This window comes from Cervus canadensis, chromosome 17, assembly GCF_019320065.1.
Source record: "Cervus canadensis isolate Bull #8, Minnesota chromosome 17, ASM1932006v1, whole genome shotgun sequence".
NCBI classification, from domain to species: Eukaryota; Metazoa; Chordata; class Mammalia; order Artiodactyla; family Cervidae; genus Cervus; species Cervus canadensis.
Window position 1 is genome coordinate 12,891,073 of NC_057402.1, and position 15,735 is coordinate 12,906,807.

The window sequence follows — 15,735 nt, forward strand, 5'->3', positions numbered from 1 at the left end:
ATACCTGTCTCACTCTCTTACTTCCTTCAAGTCTCTGTTCAAATATCACCTTGCCAGTGAGGCCTGACCACCTTCGACGACATTTACAAGCGCACTCTCTCCCCTACATCCCTTCCATACCATTCTTACCCTGTTTAATATTGTTATTTCCCCCACAGCAGTCATCATCATGTAATACTTAATACATTTTCTCATCAGTTCCTTCCCAGTAGAATGCAAGCTCCATGAGATCAGCGACTTTGTGTTTTTTCTCCTGCTGTATCCCCAGTGCTCAGAATAATTTATTGTTGTTCAGTCATTCAGTCGTGTCCAACTCTTTGCGACCCCATGGAGTATAGCAAGCCAGGCTCCTCTGTCTTCTACTATCATCTGGAGTTTGCTGAAATTCATGTCCATGGAGTCAGTGATGCTATTAACCAATTCATCATCTACCTATGAATAACTTGCAGGTCACCTTTATGTCATACTTTCAAAACTTTAGACTTAAAATAGAACTCACCATGTACAGGCACTGTTCCAAGCACTTAAAAATCAACTATCTAGGCAGTCAGACCCCAGTGTCTGCACATCTAACACCTGGGCAATGATGCCCTTTAAAAAATATATACAGAAAACATTTAATAAACACTTCTAGTACAAGATACAAATTTTATTCTAAAAGCATTCAGATTTCAGGGAGGGCTACTATTCCTTGGACATGAACTTGGCAAACTCTGGGAGGTGGTGAGGGACAGGGAAGCCTGACATGCTGCATGCAGTCCATGGGGTTGCAATAAAGTCAGATATGACTCAGTGACCGAATAACAACACTATTCCTTGGTGCCATCATATTTCAAACACTGGAGGCATTTCCAATGTTCCATTCACAAATAATGAAATCTCCGTTGTCCCCCGCTGTGAATAAAATCAAGGAGAAAGGTGCCAGTATATTAGGTTCTATGCTTAAAAGACCTGCAGACCTATCCTATTCTTTTCAAAGTCAAAAATGTGGCCGTCTCTCTGGCCAGGTAGTGTGGGTTCACGTAGCACTGCAGTAAATGCCTATAAGTCACGTGACCTTTTTCCTCTAGGGAGGAAAGCAACCAAGTCAGGACACAGGTGTGTGCACCAACTCTGTAACTGAGGACCCTGGGAGGGGTGGGCCCTTGCAGGGCGAGTGTCACAGTACCGAACGAGAGCGTTCACATTAGAAGAGCATTTCTTCTGCATAAAGTGGCCCTGCTGTCCTCTGCAGAGTTATTTTGAAACGGGTAGTCTGTATTTTTAACTTCATAGGTTACAAAGCTGGACAGGCAGCAGAGAAAATTTCCACTATGAAGGTAATCAACACAAGTATGTTTGCTGCCTGGACACTTGAATTTGCAACCCATCCTTTCTGTGTAACTTTGGTTCCTACCATAGTCCCCAGTACACAGCGGCCCTTGTCAGGGTGTAGAATAATCTCGTCACAGTACACGTGTGATAAGTTATGTAAAATCCACTTCTGATCCGGTGGAGGGTCCCCGCCCAGTCTCCTCGCACCGCTGCCTTCGCGAGGGTAATCAGAATTAATACACTCGGGTTTCCTCAAGAATAAGAGTCCATAGGGCTTCCAGGCTACACCGACTTCGGGGGGCACCCACTGAGGGTCGGCTCTGCCTGAAACCCAGCTGCAGCTGGCGAGAGCGCCGCGTCGCCGCGGGTACCGGTCGGTATTCCACCTGCGGCCAAAGCGGGCGGGCTACGTGGAAGTTGACCTTGCCCTGGGGCTGGAGGCTGCGGCCACCGCGGCCGCACTCGGTCCTCCGCGATCCCATGTTCCCCTGCACCCAGGACACGTCCGGCGGCTCTGCAGGGCCTTTCTACCCTATCACGGCGCCTCTCTATGATCCATAGACGCGTTCCTAGTGGGTGTCATGGCGGCCGGCGTCGAGTTGGCAGGAGTTGCCCACGGAATTGGGGAAAGTCACTAAAGCAGCAGCAGAAGTGGCCTAATCCGGATGGTGGGAAGTCGTGAGAATGAGTGGAAGCCCACGGGGGTGACTGTGTCATTGGAGGCAGGCCCCTGGTAAAGTCTGAGGCCAGGCCTTTGCGTTTCTAATCAGAGCCCGGCGGTTGGTGGGAGCCCTCGAAACCGGCGTGGACTGGAACCATTCCCTCTGTCGTGTTATCGATTCCTGAGTGTTGTGATTTGGACAGTCCTGCGGAAGCAGCGGTTTGAGGACATTTGGCAGAGTAGTCCGACGACGCTGGCCGCTTTTCTCGGAGCAGAGCGGACCTTCTCTAACCCGCAGCGATGTCGTCCTGGCTTGGGGGCCTCGGCTCCGGCTTGGGCCAGTCCCTGGGTCAGGTCGGGGGCAGCCTGGCTTCCCTCACTGGCCAGATTTCAAACTTTACGAAGGATATGCTGATGGAGGGCACGGAGGAAGTGGAAGGTAACAGCTGGGGCGATGGAGGGAGGGGTTTATTGGGACCCTGGGAGCGTCCGTTTGGTCCCCAAGTCCATCTGTCATGAGACGCAGACAGGTCTAGAGAAGTGTCCTAGAAGTGTCCGCCCTTTTTTCTTTACATTTCTCCTTTTGCCTCTTAAGTGATTTTCTCTAATGAGAGACCTCTAGGGTTGGGGGAAAGAGTTAGGGTGTTTCTCTTTTGAGTACCGGGGATAGCTCACAGCAGAGTGAAACCGCCCTTATATCGCGTAGAGTTTATTTTTCTTTGGTTCATCCACATCCACCGCTTACTTTGGCCTTAACTTGGAGGCGGAACTGATTTTGATCCTCTTCCTTTATATCGACATAGTTTAAAGAATTATTTGTATTATGACACGTAGTCACTTTTTTTGGCGGGAGGGGGTTTCTTCGATTTTCGTAGCTTAATATTTAGTGGCTCTTACCCTTTCTCACTTAAATATATGTTAGTGAAACGTGGGTATGGTTTTCCTATTATATTTTTGCTTATTCTGATGGCACATTACAGCGTCTCAGCTGAGAGTGTATTTTCATGCCTAATTGCCTAATGCCTCCCATATGCTCAGGAGAGCAAGGAAGGTAATCCTGTTCTTCGGGTCCCTTTAGCAACCTTCACTCATTTTTGAAGTCCTCATTTTGTTTTACTAATGAGTAGTGACCAGGAGTTACATGGTAATCGATGATTAAGTTAATTGCTGTTTTGATTTCTTGATACTTCTTTCATCAAGTAGTAGTTAGATAAAAAGAATTCTTTAATTTCAATCTACGTCTGCCTCCAGAGAGGGTGGTCTTTTGGATGAGAGCAGTTCCTTTGCTAGTTTTGTTTGTTGTAAATAAATTAGCATTCTGGTTTTATTTTTTAATACTGATTTAATTGAGTATGCATGTTTATTTGGTTGAAGTAGAGAAAGATATTTTGATTTAGAAAGATAGTATCTATATTTAGGATTTCTGTGGGGTCTAAGAAGGGAAGAAGATTGGGTAGCTGCTATTAAATGATAGTTGGTACCATTTAACTGCTTGGGGTACCCCTGGGGTGGGGGGTACATCAGGTGGGACGAGTTGGGGTGGGAGTTAAAGGGATTCTTCCTGTGTTCAGGAAATGATCATGTGACATTGAGGGCTGTCAGAAGCAGAAAAGGGCTGGCTAACCTGGGGAATGCCTAGTCTCTCCTTGTTTCCTAGATAGGGGAAAACAGGTGACTATTTCTTTGACCCTAAGCCAGAACGTGCGCACTTACCCCTCCAACTTGGATGTCCTACAGGCTTAAGGTGGGATTCATTTTGTTTTTCCCACCAAATGTGCTCCCGTATTCTCACTTTTAATAGTTTCACCATCTACCCATTCTCCTAAACTTAGAAATCTTTGTCACATTGTTTTGCCTCTTTTTTCTCCTACTTTGAATTGGTCACCTAATCTTGTTCATCTGGTGCCTGAAGTGTTTCTTATATTTGTCCTTTCCTTTATTATTCCTCCTTCTTTAGTTCCCATCCCCGTTTTCGCTCCCACACATTATTTCTCTTTCATGTCCTGTCACTTGTTTCTTCCTCCTTTATTCCATATTCTGTTGTGTTACCAGTTACTTTTCTAAAAACAAATGTGCTTTAAAAATCTCTTGACTCTGTACCTACGGGATAAAACTCAAACGTCTTAACTTGGGGAGACCAAAAACCTATCCTATCTGGGTTCAACCTACCTCTTTCAATCTTATCTCTTGTTCCCTCCCCCTTCTCTCTCAATAGCCACATAGATGTACATTCATATACACAAGCATGCTTGCACCCAGGGCTTCTGTACAGGGAACTTGGTGAGGTGCTGACAGAACTCCAAGCCCTGCATGGAAAGCCCTTCCTTTTTACCTCGTCCTCTACCCTCTTTGGGGCTTCCCTGGTGGCTCAGACGGTGAATCGTCTGCCTACAATGCGGGAGACCCGGGTTCGATCCCTGTGTCGGGAAGATCCCCTGGAGAAGGAAATGGCAACCCACTCCAGTATTCTTGCCTGGAAAATCCCATGGACTGAGGGTCCTGGTAGGCTACAGTTCATGGGGTTGCAAAGAGTCTGACACGACTGAGCGACTTCACTTTCACTTTTCACTTTCTACCCCTCTTTGCCTGGAAAACAATTTTTCTTGCACGACCCTGCTGACATGTCAGGTACCTGGTGAAACCGTTCTCAGTCCGTGGCAGGTTGAGTCGCTTGTGTCTAACAGAACTTTGTGGATCTCTCTCTGACAGCTCTATTTTATTTATCCTTGTATTACTAGTATGTGTGGTACCTTCCTTGGTGCACAGTACGTGCTTAGTAAAAATTTTGCTAAGTGATTAAAAATCTGCTTTTATTGTTTTCTCTTTGTATTAAAATAGGACTTGCTTAACATCCAGTTTATTGATTTTATAAATCATTTAAAAATAGGGTCAGAATGCAGTTCATTTATTCATTCAACAAATGTTTATTGAGTGTCTACCCTGTGCCGGCAATGAACAAGATAACAGTTTAGAATAGCACTATTGATACAACTTGAAAATTATCTATAGTTACAATATCAGGAAGTTGCTATTCTATCAAGCACTATACTAATTTAGGAGCTTGGACTTGGACTTTTAAATCAGACATGGATTGAAATTCCACATCCATGGGTTACAGATTGTGGGGTCTTCAGCAAATTATTAAATACTTATTATTTAAAAAGCAAAGTTTTCTTATCTGTTAAAAAGAGATACCTATCATGAATTTGGGAGGATTAAATGAAATCATGAATGTAACATGCCTAACCTAACACTGGGCCTAGCAAATAGTAAGCATTAACAAATGATGGTTGTTATTTTTGTTTTCCCTCATTGAGGAAAACTTTTTTGGTCTGCATAACATCTCCACCTTATCCTTAAAAAGGCCATGTTCTGGGGAGAGGGATATGGAGGGAGGTCTTCATGACCTTGTTTTTCTTTAATCTCTCTTTGAAACAGTTGCGGCTTCTAACAGTGACCTTCCTAAACAGATTAGATTATAATTTGTTCTCTTCTGAGTAGCAATTAGACAGTCTTGTCAGAGTTTCAAGCAATTTGTATAAACAACCACACAAGCATCCCCACCTAGTGATTTTCAAAACAAGAAGAGCGAGTTTGTCATTATTATTTATTGGATGCCACTTGTATTTTCTTTTGATTTAAACTATAATTCAGAGAAGTTATTTTTATAGTATTAAAGGGCTGAGAGTAATGAAAAATATTAATACTTAGAAATCTAACTGTGGAGGTTGATTATCTGGCAGCATCAACGGCCATTTTGGTCCTCTAACTTTCCTTGTAAATGCAAATGTACAAAACAAGGCTGAGTTCATGCTCATTTTCAATAACTTGTGTCCATGTTACTTGAAATAAGTGTTCTTTTACTGCATTTTTATTCTTTGTTTAAGAGGTCACTGATTTTTTTGGTAGTATTGGAAGCAGAAAAAGTAAGACCTTAAACCCCAGTTGCATAAGAAGTTAGAAATATGTCATTGGGAATTCCCTTGGCAGTCCAGTGGTTAGGACTTGATGCTTTCATTGCTGAGGGCCCAAATTAAATCCTTGGTTGGGGAACTAAGACCCCACTGTGTGGCCAAAAAAAAAAAAAAAAAATTTTTTTTCATCCTATTTGCATACCTTTCATCAAAAATTATACTAAACAAACAGATTAATTTTCCATTACAAAATTTTAATGAATACTTCCAAGGGGTAAAGGTAGATGCTCTTGAATATAGAAGATAGGCAAAGTGACTTATATGACAGTAGACATCTGTAACAGTAGAGAGTAGTGATAACAATCAAATGATGTTTGTCTTCTGAATCTGTCCTCAGATCAGCATACCATTCTGTTTAAAGCTCAGTGAAATTTATTTTCCTAAAGATGCCTGTTTACTTCACATGATGTTGACCATATATTCAGTATATACCATTTCTTTTGTAGCAGATTTACCTAATGCTAGGAGAAAGGAAGTTGAAGCCATTCATACAATCTTAAGATCAGAGGTAAGGAAACTTAAAGATTTAGATTTTTCTTTTTTGAAATCATGAGTTATTCACACTTTATTTCAGTCCTCTCTTTTTAATGCACTTTTCCTCTTTCTCTTTATCTTAGTTTTCTTCTCTTTTTTGAAGCTCTGTCATGTTCCTTTGATGAAGATATAGTTACTTGTTACTGTTCTTTTCTGTTAAATATTCCCACCTCTGCTTCTGAATGGTGGAAGAAGGAAATCTGGCAAATATAGAAACAATAGTGGCAACAATTTACCATTTCAAGGATTTACAATGTTTTAATAGTGTGCTAAAACTGCAGTTGTACATTTAAGTGTAATGTGAAGAATGCATTTCTGTTTAATGTAGAGTTTTTAATTCCCTAACATTAAAAAGGTGTGATATTTGTATGCAGAGAATGTAGAATGTAAGAATAGCAAATTAATTTTACCATTTTTTTTCGTTATTAGTCAGTGCCTTGTGGTAACTAGCTCTGGTCATTGTACTTAATAGGGATGACGAAAACTTGAAAAGAGTTCAAAGGTAAGCCATAAAAAAAAAAATGAAAGGTTTTAAAATGGCATCTATTGTAAAGTACTAAAGACATCTAACCATTGGGTTGGCCAGAAAGTTTTTTAGATGTTATGGAAAGCCCTGAACGAACTTTTTGGCCAGTGCAAGATTTAGCCTTTGGATAAGAATGGTGAGGGAAGATGTAATAGTATTTCAGCAAACAACATTCTTAGAGGACTGTGGTAAGCATGTTTTCCCTTGTTAAGCCCATAAAAAAAGAAAATGAAATTTAAATGTAAGAAAATACTTCTGAAAACAAGCGTCATTGAACTCTGGTCTATATTACCAAGGGTTTCCCCAATGACCCAGCAGGTAAAGAATCCACGTGCAATGCAGGAGACACAGGAAATGCGGGTTCGATCCCTGTATATCAGGGATACCCAGGGAGGATATTGGATCCTCCAGTATCCCCTGGAGGAGGAAATGGCAACCACTGTAGTATTCTTGCGTGAAAAACCCCATGGACAGAGGAGCCTGGTCCGCTACAGTCCAGTGGGTCACAAAGAGTTGGACATGACTGAGCAACTGAGCACACACACGTTAGATTACCAACGTAAGATTGTAAATTTGAAAGTGGAAGGATCTCTCAAGAGGGACTACTGAAGTTTTCTGCCTCAGAGTGTGTGTGTGTGTGTGTGTGTGTGTGTGTGTGTGTGTGTGTGCGCGTGCGTGCGTGTGTGTGTGCGTGCGTGTGTGTGTGCGTGCGCTCAGTCATGTGATCTCTCAAGAGGGACTACTGAAGTTTTCTGCCTCAGAGAGTGTGTGTGTGTGTGTGTGTGTGTGTGTGTGTGTGTGTGTGTGTGTGTGTGTGTGTGTGTGTGTGTGTGTGCGTGCGTGCGTGCGCTCAGTCATGTCCAACTCTGTGTTGAACCCATGGACTGTAGTCCGCTAGACTCCTCTGTCCATGGAGTTTTTCACTGGAGCAGATTGGCATTTCCTGCTCTAGGGGATCTTCCTGACCCAGGGATCGAACCTACATCTCTTGTGTCTCCTGCATTGGCAGGTGGATTCTTTACCACCACACCACTTGGGAAGCCCTATTCTGCCTCAGTAGAAGGTGGCAGTTTGGTGGCCCTTAAGAGACCTTAGCTGTAATTACCTCGTTAGTAGATGTTTTTGTGACAGATGAACTTAATAGCTTCTTTCTTTGTAAGACTGAGATAGGAAATAGTTCCTATAGTCTCTAAAGAAATCCTTGAGAGAGTACTCACCGTGGGCTTTCCCAGAAAAATTAGATGGCAGAGATGTGTGCAGTGGCATTAGTTAAGCTACATTTGCCAGTATATGTTTGGAGTGGGGAATGGGGGTAGTAAATGGATTAACCTGCTGAATGAATGACTGCTCTGTATTGAACTTAAGGCGGAAGATTGAAATGTTCTGTCCCTCTGTTGATTTCAACTCTAGTCTCTGTCCTAGTGTTGTCCTTGGACAGTAGCAGGTATGATTCTAGTGTTCACAAGTATTTATTTTTGGTATAACATATCCCTAAGTGATAGCCAAATTCCTTGTTTGGTGCTTATTCAGAGTACTGTGAGCTTACTCGAATACTAGAGGATAACAGACTGTTGAACTTCTCAAGAGCTTTATTTTCCAAGGTGATTTTGACTATACGTAATTCCTGCCTTCTCTCAGCACATAAACACTTCATAAAGGTAACACCTTCTATGACTGTAAAAAGAAGGTGAACATATGATTAAAACCAGTAGGAAATTAAAACCAATAGAAAATTCTGTTTATTTAGAAAGCTTCAGTATAGACAGAGGGCAGTATATTTTCTAGAGGAAATTAGATTTGCTTACAGATGTTAATATTTGACATTGATTAAATTAGTTAGGCTTCCTGAGTTCCAAGTAATAGCAACCAACCTAAGCTAATTTAACCATCTTTGCCAAGAAAAATAGTCTTACCATTTACCATATGGATCCAATGGACTCTTAATTTTCCTGTTAAATTATTTTATAAATAATTTACAGAAAAATAAAGTGATAGTGAAATTTACAGAAGAATAAAGTGATAATGAAAAACTTCATCAGAAATTTCAGTGAGCACTTACAACAATTTAAATTTTTATTCCCTATGTTTCTGCCTTTAAAAACGTGTGTGTGTGTGTGTGTTTACACACATATGCATACATATGGTTTCCCAGGTAGCTCAGTGGTAAAGAATCCTCCTGCCAATGCAGGAGCTTCAAGAGATGCAGGTTTGATCCCTGGGTAGGGAATATCCCCTGGAGGAGGAAATGGCAACCCACTCCAGTATGCCTGCCAGGATAATCCCATGGACAGAGGAGCCTGGTGGGTTACAGTCCATGGGGTTGCAAAGACTCAGACGCAACTCAAGTGACTGAGCATGCATGCATATAAACTTATATATGTTTATTAACTTACATATGTTTATTAACTTTTTTAGTGAACTGGACTGTTTCTTATAAATACTGACTCCAGATTTCAGTTACATCTCTGATAGATTTAGATCTTCTAGTTCTTTTTCCTGACTTAGGTCATTTAAACCAATACTTATGAAAACTTTGATGATATATGATTTTGTTAAAAACATGACTGCTACATAAATACAAAGTGCTTTAATTGTTAAATTTATAAATACCGATTAGAGTTATCAATCCACTGAGTTTTTTCATTTTTGTCATTTGTTTCCTCCTGGTCACCTATGTATACATGTGTCTTCAGCATTTGTCCACATAGGGACTGTATCAAGTAACTGTTGGTATATAAATATCATAATGAAATAATACTGTTATATGTCCATTTAACAAAATGGGATGGATGGCTCAGGTTTTTTTCACAAAATATTGTGAGATAAAATCTTATTGAATGATTATTTCATGAGGACACCATATTTCCTTTTTGTTCTTGGAAATAGATTGTTCATTCCTCAGTTCTGAGTTTAAGAAATTCATGTAGGATATTGTTTATCAAAGACTTGTCTGAGATTTTGCTTCTACAATCATTTTCACCATAACCATTAAACTCCAGAGTGCTGTTTTCTGTCTCTCAGCATTTATGTTCTTAGTTGTCTAATTGTGGAATATTTTCCTCAGTTTTCTTCTCTGTTGAAAAGTGAGAATGAATTTCCAACTATGTGAAATGAAAGTGGAGAAAAAAAACCCCAAAACACCCAAAACAAAAAAACACTGCAAAGATAGTGTCTCCATTGGTTTTTCCTTTTTAAAAGATGATGTAGTACTTGGTTATTTCACTGTTATTTTATCATTCTCCTAGATGATTCCATCAGTCTCCATTTTCTCTTTTTTTAACATAGTTGTAAACAATTGATGAGTAATGATTAGTTCTTGTTGTTTAGTCGCTAAGTCATGTCTGACTCTTTTGCATCCCCATGGGCTGTAGTCTACCAGGCTTCTCTGTCCATGGGATTTCCCAGGCAAGAATATTGGAGTGGGTGGCCGTTTCCTTCTCCACATCTTTCCGATTCAGGGATCGAACTCACGCCTCCTGCATTGTAGGTGGATTCTTTACCACTGAACCACCTGGGAAACCCTGATAGGATGATAATAATAGCAAAATGTTTCAAGGTACAGAAAAAACAAGATCATTATGACCTTGTGATTATTCTTAGATTTATAAGGGTGCCCAGTGTACCCCTATGGTAATTACAAAATAGAATCTTTTTGTTTGTTTTCTAAGTATATTGTTTTCTTTTTTTTTGGAAGCTACTAAGAAAGAATGTTATAAATATCAGACCTTAGGACTGCTCAAAAAACGAAACTCAAAAACTAGAATTGGTTTTAGTAGACCTTGATAATATAAGAAGGCTTAAGCATAATGGGATAATTAAGGATAGAAGTATGAATCTTATGGATTCCAAGGGCAGAAATTTTAGCCAGTCTTTTAGGAAATGGCTTCAACCAGAACTGAACGCCATCAAGAATCTTTCTCATTTTTATTCCTCTCTCTTCCTAAGTGAACAATGCAAAGAAATAGAGTAAAACAGTAGAATGGGAAAGACTAGAGATTGCTTCAAGAAAATCAGAGATACCAAGGGAACATTTCATGGAAAGATGGGCACAATAAAGGACAGAAACAGTATGGACCTAACAGAAGGAGAAGATATTAAGAAGAGGTGGCAAGAATACATAAAGGAACTCTACATAAAAGATCTTAATAACCCAGATAACCATGATTGTGTGATCACTCACCTAGAGCCAGACATCCTGGAATGTGAAGTCAAGTGGGCCTTAAGAAGGATCACTATGAACAGAGCTAGTGGAGGTGATGGAATTCCAGCTGAGCTATTTCACATCCTAAATCAAATGCTATTGAAGTGCTGCACTCAATATGCCAGCAAATTTGTGGCCACAGGCCACAACAATATGTCAGCAGTGGCCACAGGCCTGGAAAAGTTAGTTTTCATTCCAATTCCAAAGAAAGGCAATGCCAAAGAATGCTCAAACTACCACACAGTTGTACTCATCTCACATGCTAGCAAAGTAATGCTCAAAATTCTCCAAGCCAGGCTTCAACAGTTAGTGAACCAGGAACTTCCAGATGTTCAAGCTGGATTTAGAAAAGGCAAAGGAACTAGAGATCAAATTGCCAATATCCGTTGGATCATCAAAAAAGCAAGAGAGTTCCAGAGAAACATCTACTTCTGCTTTATTGACTACGCCAAAGCCTTTGACTATGTGGATCACAACAAACTGGAAAATTCTTCAAGAGATGGAAATACCAGACCACCTCACCTGCCTCCTGAGAAATCTGTATGCAGGTCAAGAAGCAACAGTTAGAACCTGACATGGAACAATAGACTGTTTCCAAATTGGGAAAGGAGTACATCAAGGCTATATGTTGTCACCCTGCTTATTTAACTTCTGTGCAGAGTACATCATGCAAAAAGCTGGACTGGATGAAGCACAAGCTGGAATCAAGGTTGTCAGAAGTGTCAATAACCTCAGATACGCAGGTGATACCACCTTTGGGGCAGAAAGCGAAGAGGAATTGAAGAACCTCTTGACGAAAGTGAAAGAGAGTGAAAAAGTTGGCTTAAAACTCAAATTTAGAAAACTAAGATCATGGCATCCGGTCCCATCACTTCATGGCAAATAGATGGGGAAACAGTGAAAGACTTAATTTTGGGGGGCTCCAAAATTACTGCAGATGGTGACTGCAGCCATGAAATTAAAAGACGCTTGCTCCTTGGAAGAAAAACTATGACCAGCCTAGACAGCATATTTTTCCAACAGAGGTCTATCTAGTCAAAGCTATGGTTTTTCCAGTAGTCATGTATGAATGTGGGAGCTGGACCATGAAGAAAGCTGAGCGCCGAAGAATTGATAACTTTTGAACTGTGGTGTTAGAGAAGACTCTTGCGAGTCCCTTGGACTGCAAGGAGATCCAGCCAGTGCCTCCTAAAGGAAATCAGTCCTGAATATTCATTGGAAGGACTGATACTAAAAGCTGAAACTCTGATACTTTGGCCACCTGGTCTGAATAACTGACTCATTGGAAAAGACCCTGATGCTGGGAAAGATTGAAGGCGGGAGGAGAAGGGGATGACAGAGGGTGAGATGGTTGGATGGCATCACCGACTCAATGGACATGAGTTGGAGCAAGCTCCGGGAGTTGATGAAGGACAGGGAAGCCTGGCAAGCTGCAGTCCATGGGGTCGCAAAGTCAGACACAACTGGGCAACTGAATTGAACTGAACCTAAAATTTAAGTAATTTTTTCCATATTTTCCAATATCTTAAAAGATTGTGATATCTAAATTTATTGAATTATATTTAGAATATTTTCTGTACTTTTAAGTGTAGTTTTTCAAACAGTTCTACTAGTGGTTTTCAAAATGAATTTTTCAGAGATGCCTTGCTCAGGAGGCTGGGGTTCAGTCAGACAAGTAATGGGAGGCTTTGGCCTCCTACCTATATTTTAACCGTAAGTCTTTTTATAAAGGGTTTCTTTGAGAAACTTGTACTGATGAAAAAAAAAACCCAAAAAACTTGTACCTGTTCAGGGAGAACACAAAAGTTGAAACATGTATTCTAGGTCACTTATTTACTAGACATTTATTGCCTACAGTATGTTAGACACTGGGTGTACAGAGATGGGGAAAACACTGATCAGTGACTTTCTCTTAGCAGAAAATCAAGCTGAGCAGGGTTTTTTAAAAACAATTATGCATAATCTATTAACATGCTTATTGTACATGTAACTTTAATTGGAATTGTGTTTTAAAAACCAAAATTCTGAGACCTATAGTACATCTTTTTTGTGCATGAAAGAATATGTTTTTTATAATGTCCTGCACATAACTGTTACTAACATGTTTTACTTTTAGTCTTTTTGTTGAAAACACTTTTTTCTTTGCTTCTAGAATGAGAGACTCAAAAAACTTTGTGCTGATCTGGAAGAGAAGCATGAGGCATCAGAGCTTCAGATAAAGCAGCAATCCATGAATTACCGACATCAGCTACAACAGAAAGAGGTAAAGGTTATAACAGACTTCATACTTACTTCACTACAGTGTATTTAGGATGGTTTCTAAGAGTTATACATCAAGCTCTATTTAGATCTGTGAAAATATCAAAAGGGTGTTGAAGTTAATAATTCCCAACTCAGTGTGATATCACTAATTTAACAAGGACTCTGTAAGCTTTTATGTTTATATTACATAAACTAACCTTTGTGGAGTTTAATTTCTACTTTCCAGAAGAATAAAAGTCTTTGTGTAAAATATCTTCAGGCGTCTGTTGTTTATAATTTCCGATTTTATGAAACTTATTTCTCACCTATTTATCTAAATTGTTTTAAATCAATGTGATTGCTAATAACATTTCTTTTTTAAAGAAAATGATTTTAACTACAAATGTTAACATATGCTTATTCATGTTTACTTGATTTTCCATGGAAAAACAGAAGATTAGGTATTTTATAGTTGACTTACCTTGTTCTGTATATTTTTTCCTCTTTAGTTTGATAGAAATGGTTATTTTGGAGGTAGGTTATCTTGCCTTTGCAGTGCCAATAGTATTATATAATTTAACCAGTGTTACTGAATCCTTAAAATAGAGACTGTGTACCTAGGTTTTGTACCTGTGTACCTAGGTCATTGAATTCTCTTTAGTTTTAGTACATAAGTGGAATTCAGTAAATGCTCCTATTGAGCCATTTCTTGTTTAATTATTCAGATCATTGGGGTGTTGTTCAGTTTGTTGATTAAATGTTCATTTCTACAATCACTTTATATTTGGGTTTTAAAAATTTAGATGCATTGATTTCTAGTTCTTTTAGTGACATACTAAGATGAAAAAGTAAACCACATTAAAGATTAATATTTAAAGAACTTAAATCTGTTTGGAATTGGTTTCATAAAATACAATAAAAATGACAATACAATAAAACTACAATACAATACAATAAAATACAATATTACTACAAGATAAAATGAGTGTAAAAAGCAAATTTATAAGTTCAAGTTAAAGTGAAAAGTCCTTTTTTTTTTTTTTTAAGATTCAGCAGATATAAAATTATTCTGTCAAACTACTTTAAAAGTTTTTAAACCTTATTCTTTTAGTTTTCTGTACTTGTCATGGACTGGAGCAAACATTCATGACTCTGGTCCACAGACATACTTTGAGCGGCACTGACTTATACTCCGGTAGAGCGGTAGCTCCCACCTAGGGGTTTATAGCTGAATCATGAAAAATACACATTGTTAGATCTTCTTGGAGATTCTGATTTAGTGTACTGGGAAGGAACCCTGGCACTGGAATTTTTCAAAAATTCCATAGCTGATTCTGATGCTTACATCCTAGTTGAGAAAACTGTGGAAAATGTTGATATTTTATTTTTTACTTGGCTGCTGTTATCATAGGGCAAATGAAAAATTCACGTTTAGGAATACATCTTTTTAAGTAGAGTTCGTACTTTTTACCTCTACAACTTGATGTAACTGTCTGTTGTATGATGAGAACTTCCTTTGCATTATAGCTACATTTGAAAAGAACTGTTGATTTCATTACTTCTTACTAGAATCAAAGATAATACATACTTTAGATCTGCTGTTTTCTTTTTTTTTTTTCCCCTTTATTAGTTGGAGGCTAATTACTTCACAACATTGCAGTGGGTTTTGTCATACATTGACATGAATCAGCCATGGAGTTACATGTATTCCCCATCCCAATCCCCCCTCCCACCTCCCTCTCCACCCGATTCCTCTGGGTCTTCCCAGTGCACCAGGCCCGAGCACTTGTCTCATGCATCCCATTCTGGGCTGGTGATCTGTTTCACTATAGATAATATACATGCTGTTCTCTCAAAACATCCCACCCTCGCCTTCTCCCACAGAGTCCAAAAGTCTGTTCTGTACATCTGTGTCTCTTTTTCTGTTTTGCATATAGGGTTATCATTACCATCTTTCTAAATTCCATATATATGTGTTAGTATGCTGTAATGTTCTTTATCTTTCTGGCTTACTTCACTCTGTATAATGGGCTCCAGTTTCATCCATCTCATTAGAACTGATTCAAATGAATTCTTTTTAACAGCTGAGTAATATTCCATGGTGTATATGTACCACAGCTTCTTATCCATTCGTCTGCTGATGGGCATCTAGGTTGCTAGATCTGCTGTTTTCTGAATGTTTGTTGTCTTCATTGTGATGTTCAGAATGCCCAAAGATGCAGATTGCTTCATATCATTTATGGGAAAATAAGATTTGCACATTTCTATAAACCTCAACTAGAGA

At 39.4% G+C, this 15,735-nt stretch overlaps 1 protein-coding gene across 2 annotated transcripts in view; it reads left to right on the top strand.

The window, feature by feature from the left end:
- The first annotated feature begins 1,838 nt into the window (after positions 1-1,838).
- TRIP11 (thyroid hormone receptor interactor 11) overlaps positions 1,839-15,735 on the top strand; it is a 69,298-nt gene continuing 55,401 nt past the window's right edge. The window contains exons 1-3 of one of the 2 annotated variants that reach the window (XM_043434348.1): positions 1,839-2,414; positions 6,396-6,457; positions 13,363-13,473. In XM_043434348.1, coding sequence (XP_043290283.1) covers positions 2,276-2,414; positions 6,396-6,457; positions 13,363-13,473 — 312 coding nt within the window. In that variant the 5' untranslated portion in view covers positions 1,839-2,275. The remainder of the gene's footprint in view (positions 2,415-6,395; positions 6,458-13,362; positions 13,474-15,735) is intronic. The other variant, XM_043434349.1, reaches the window with a different exon arrangement.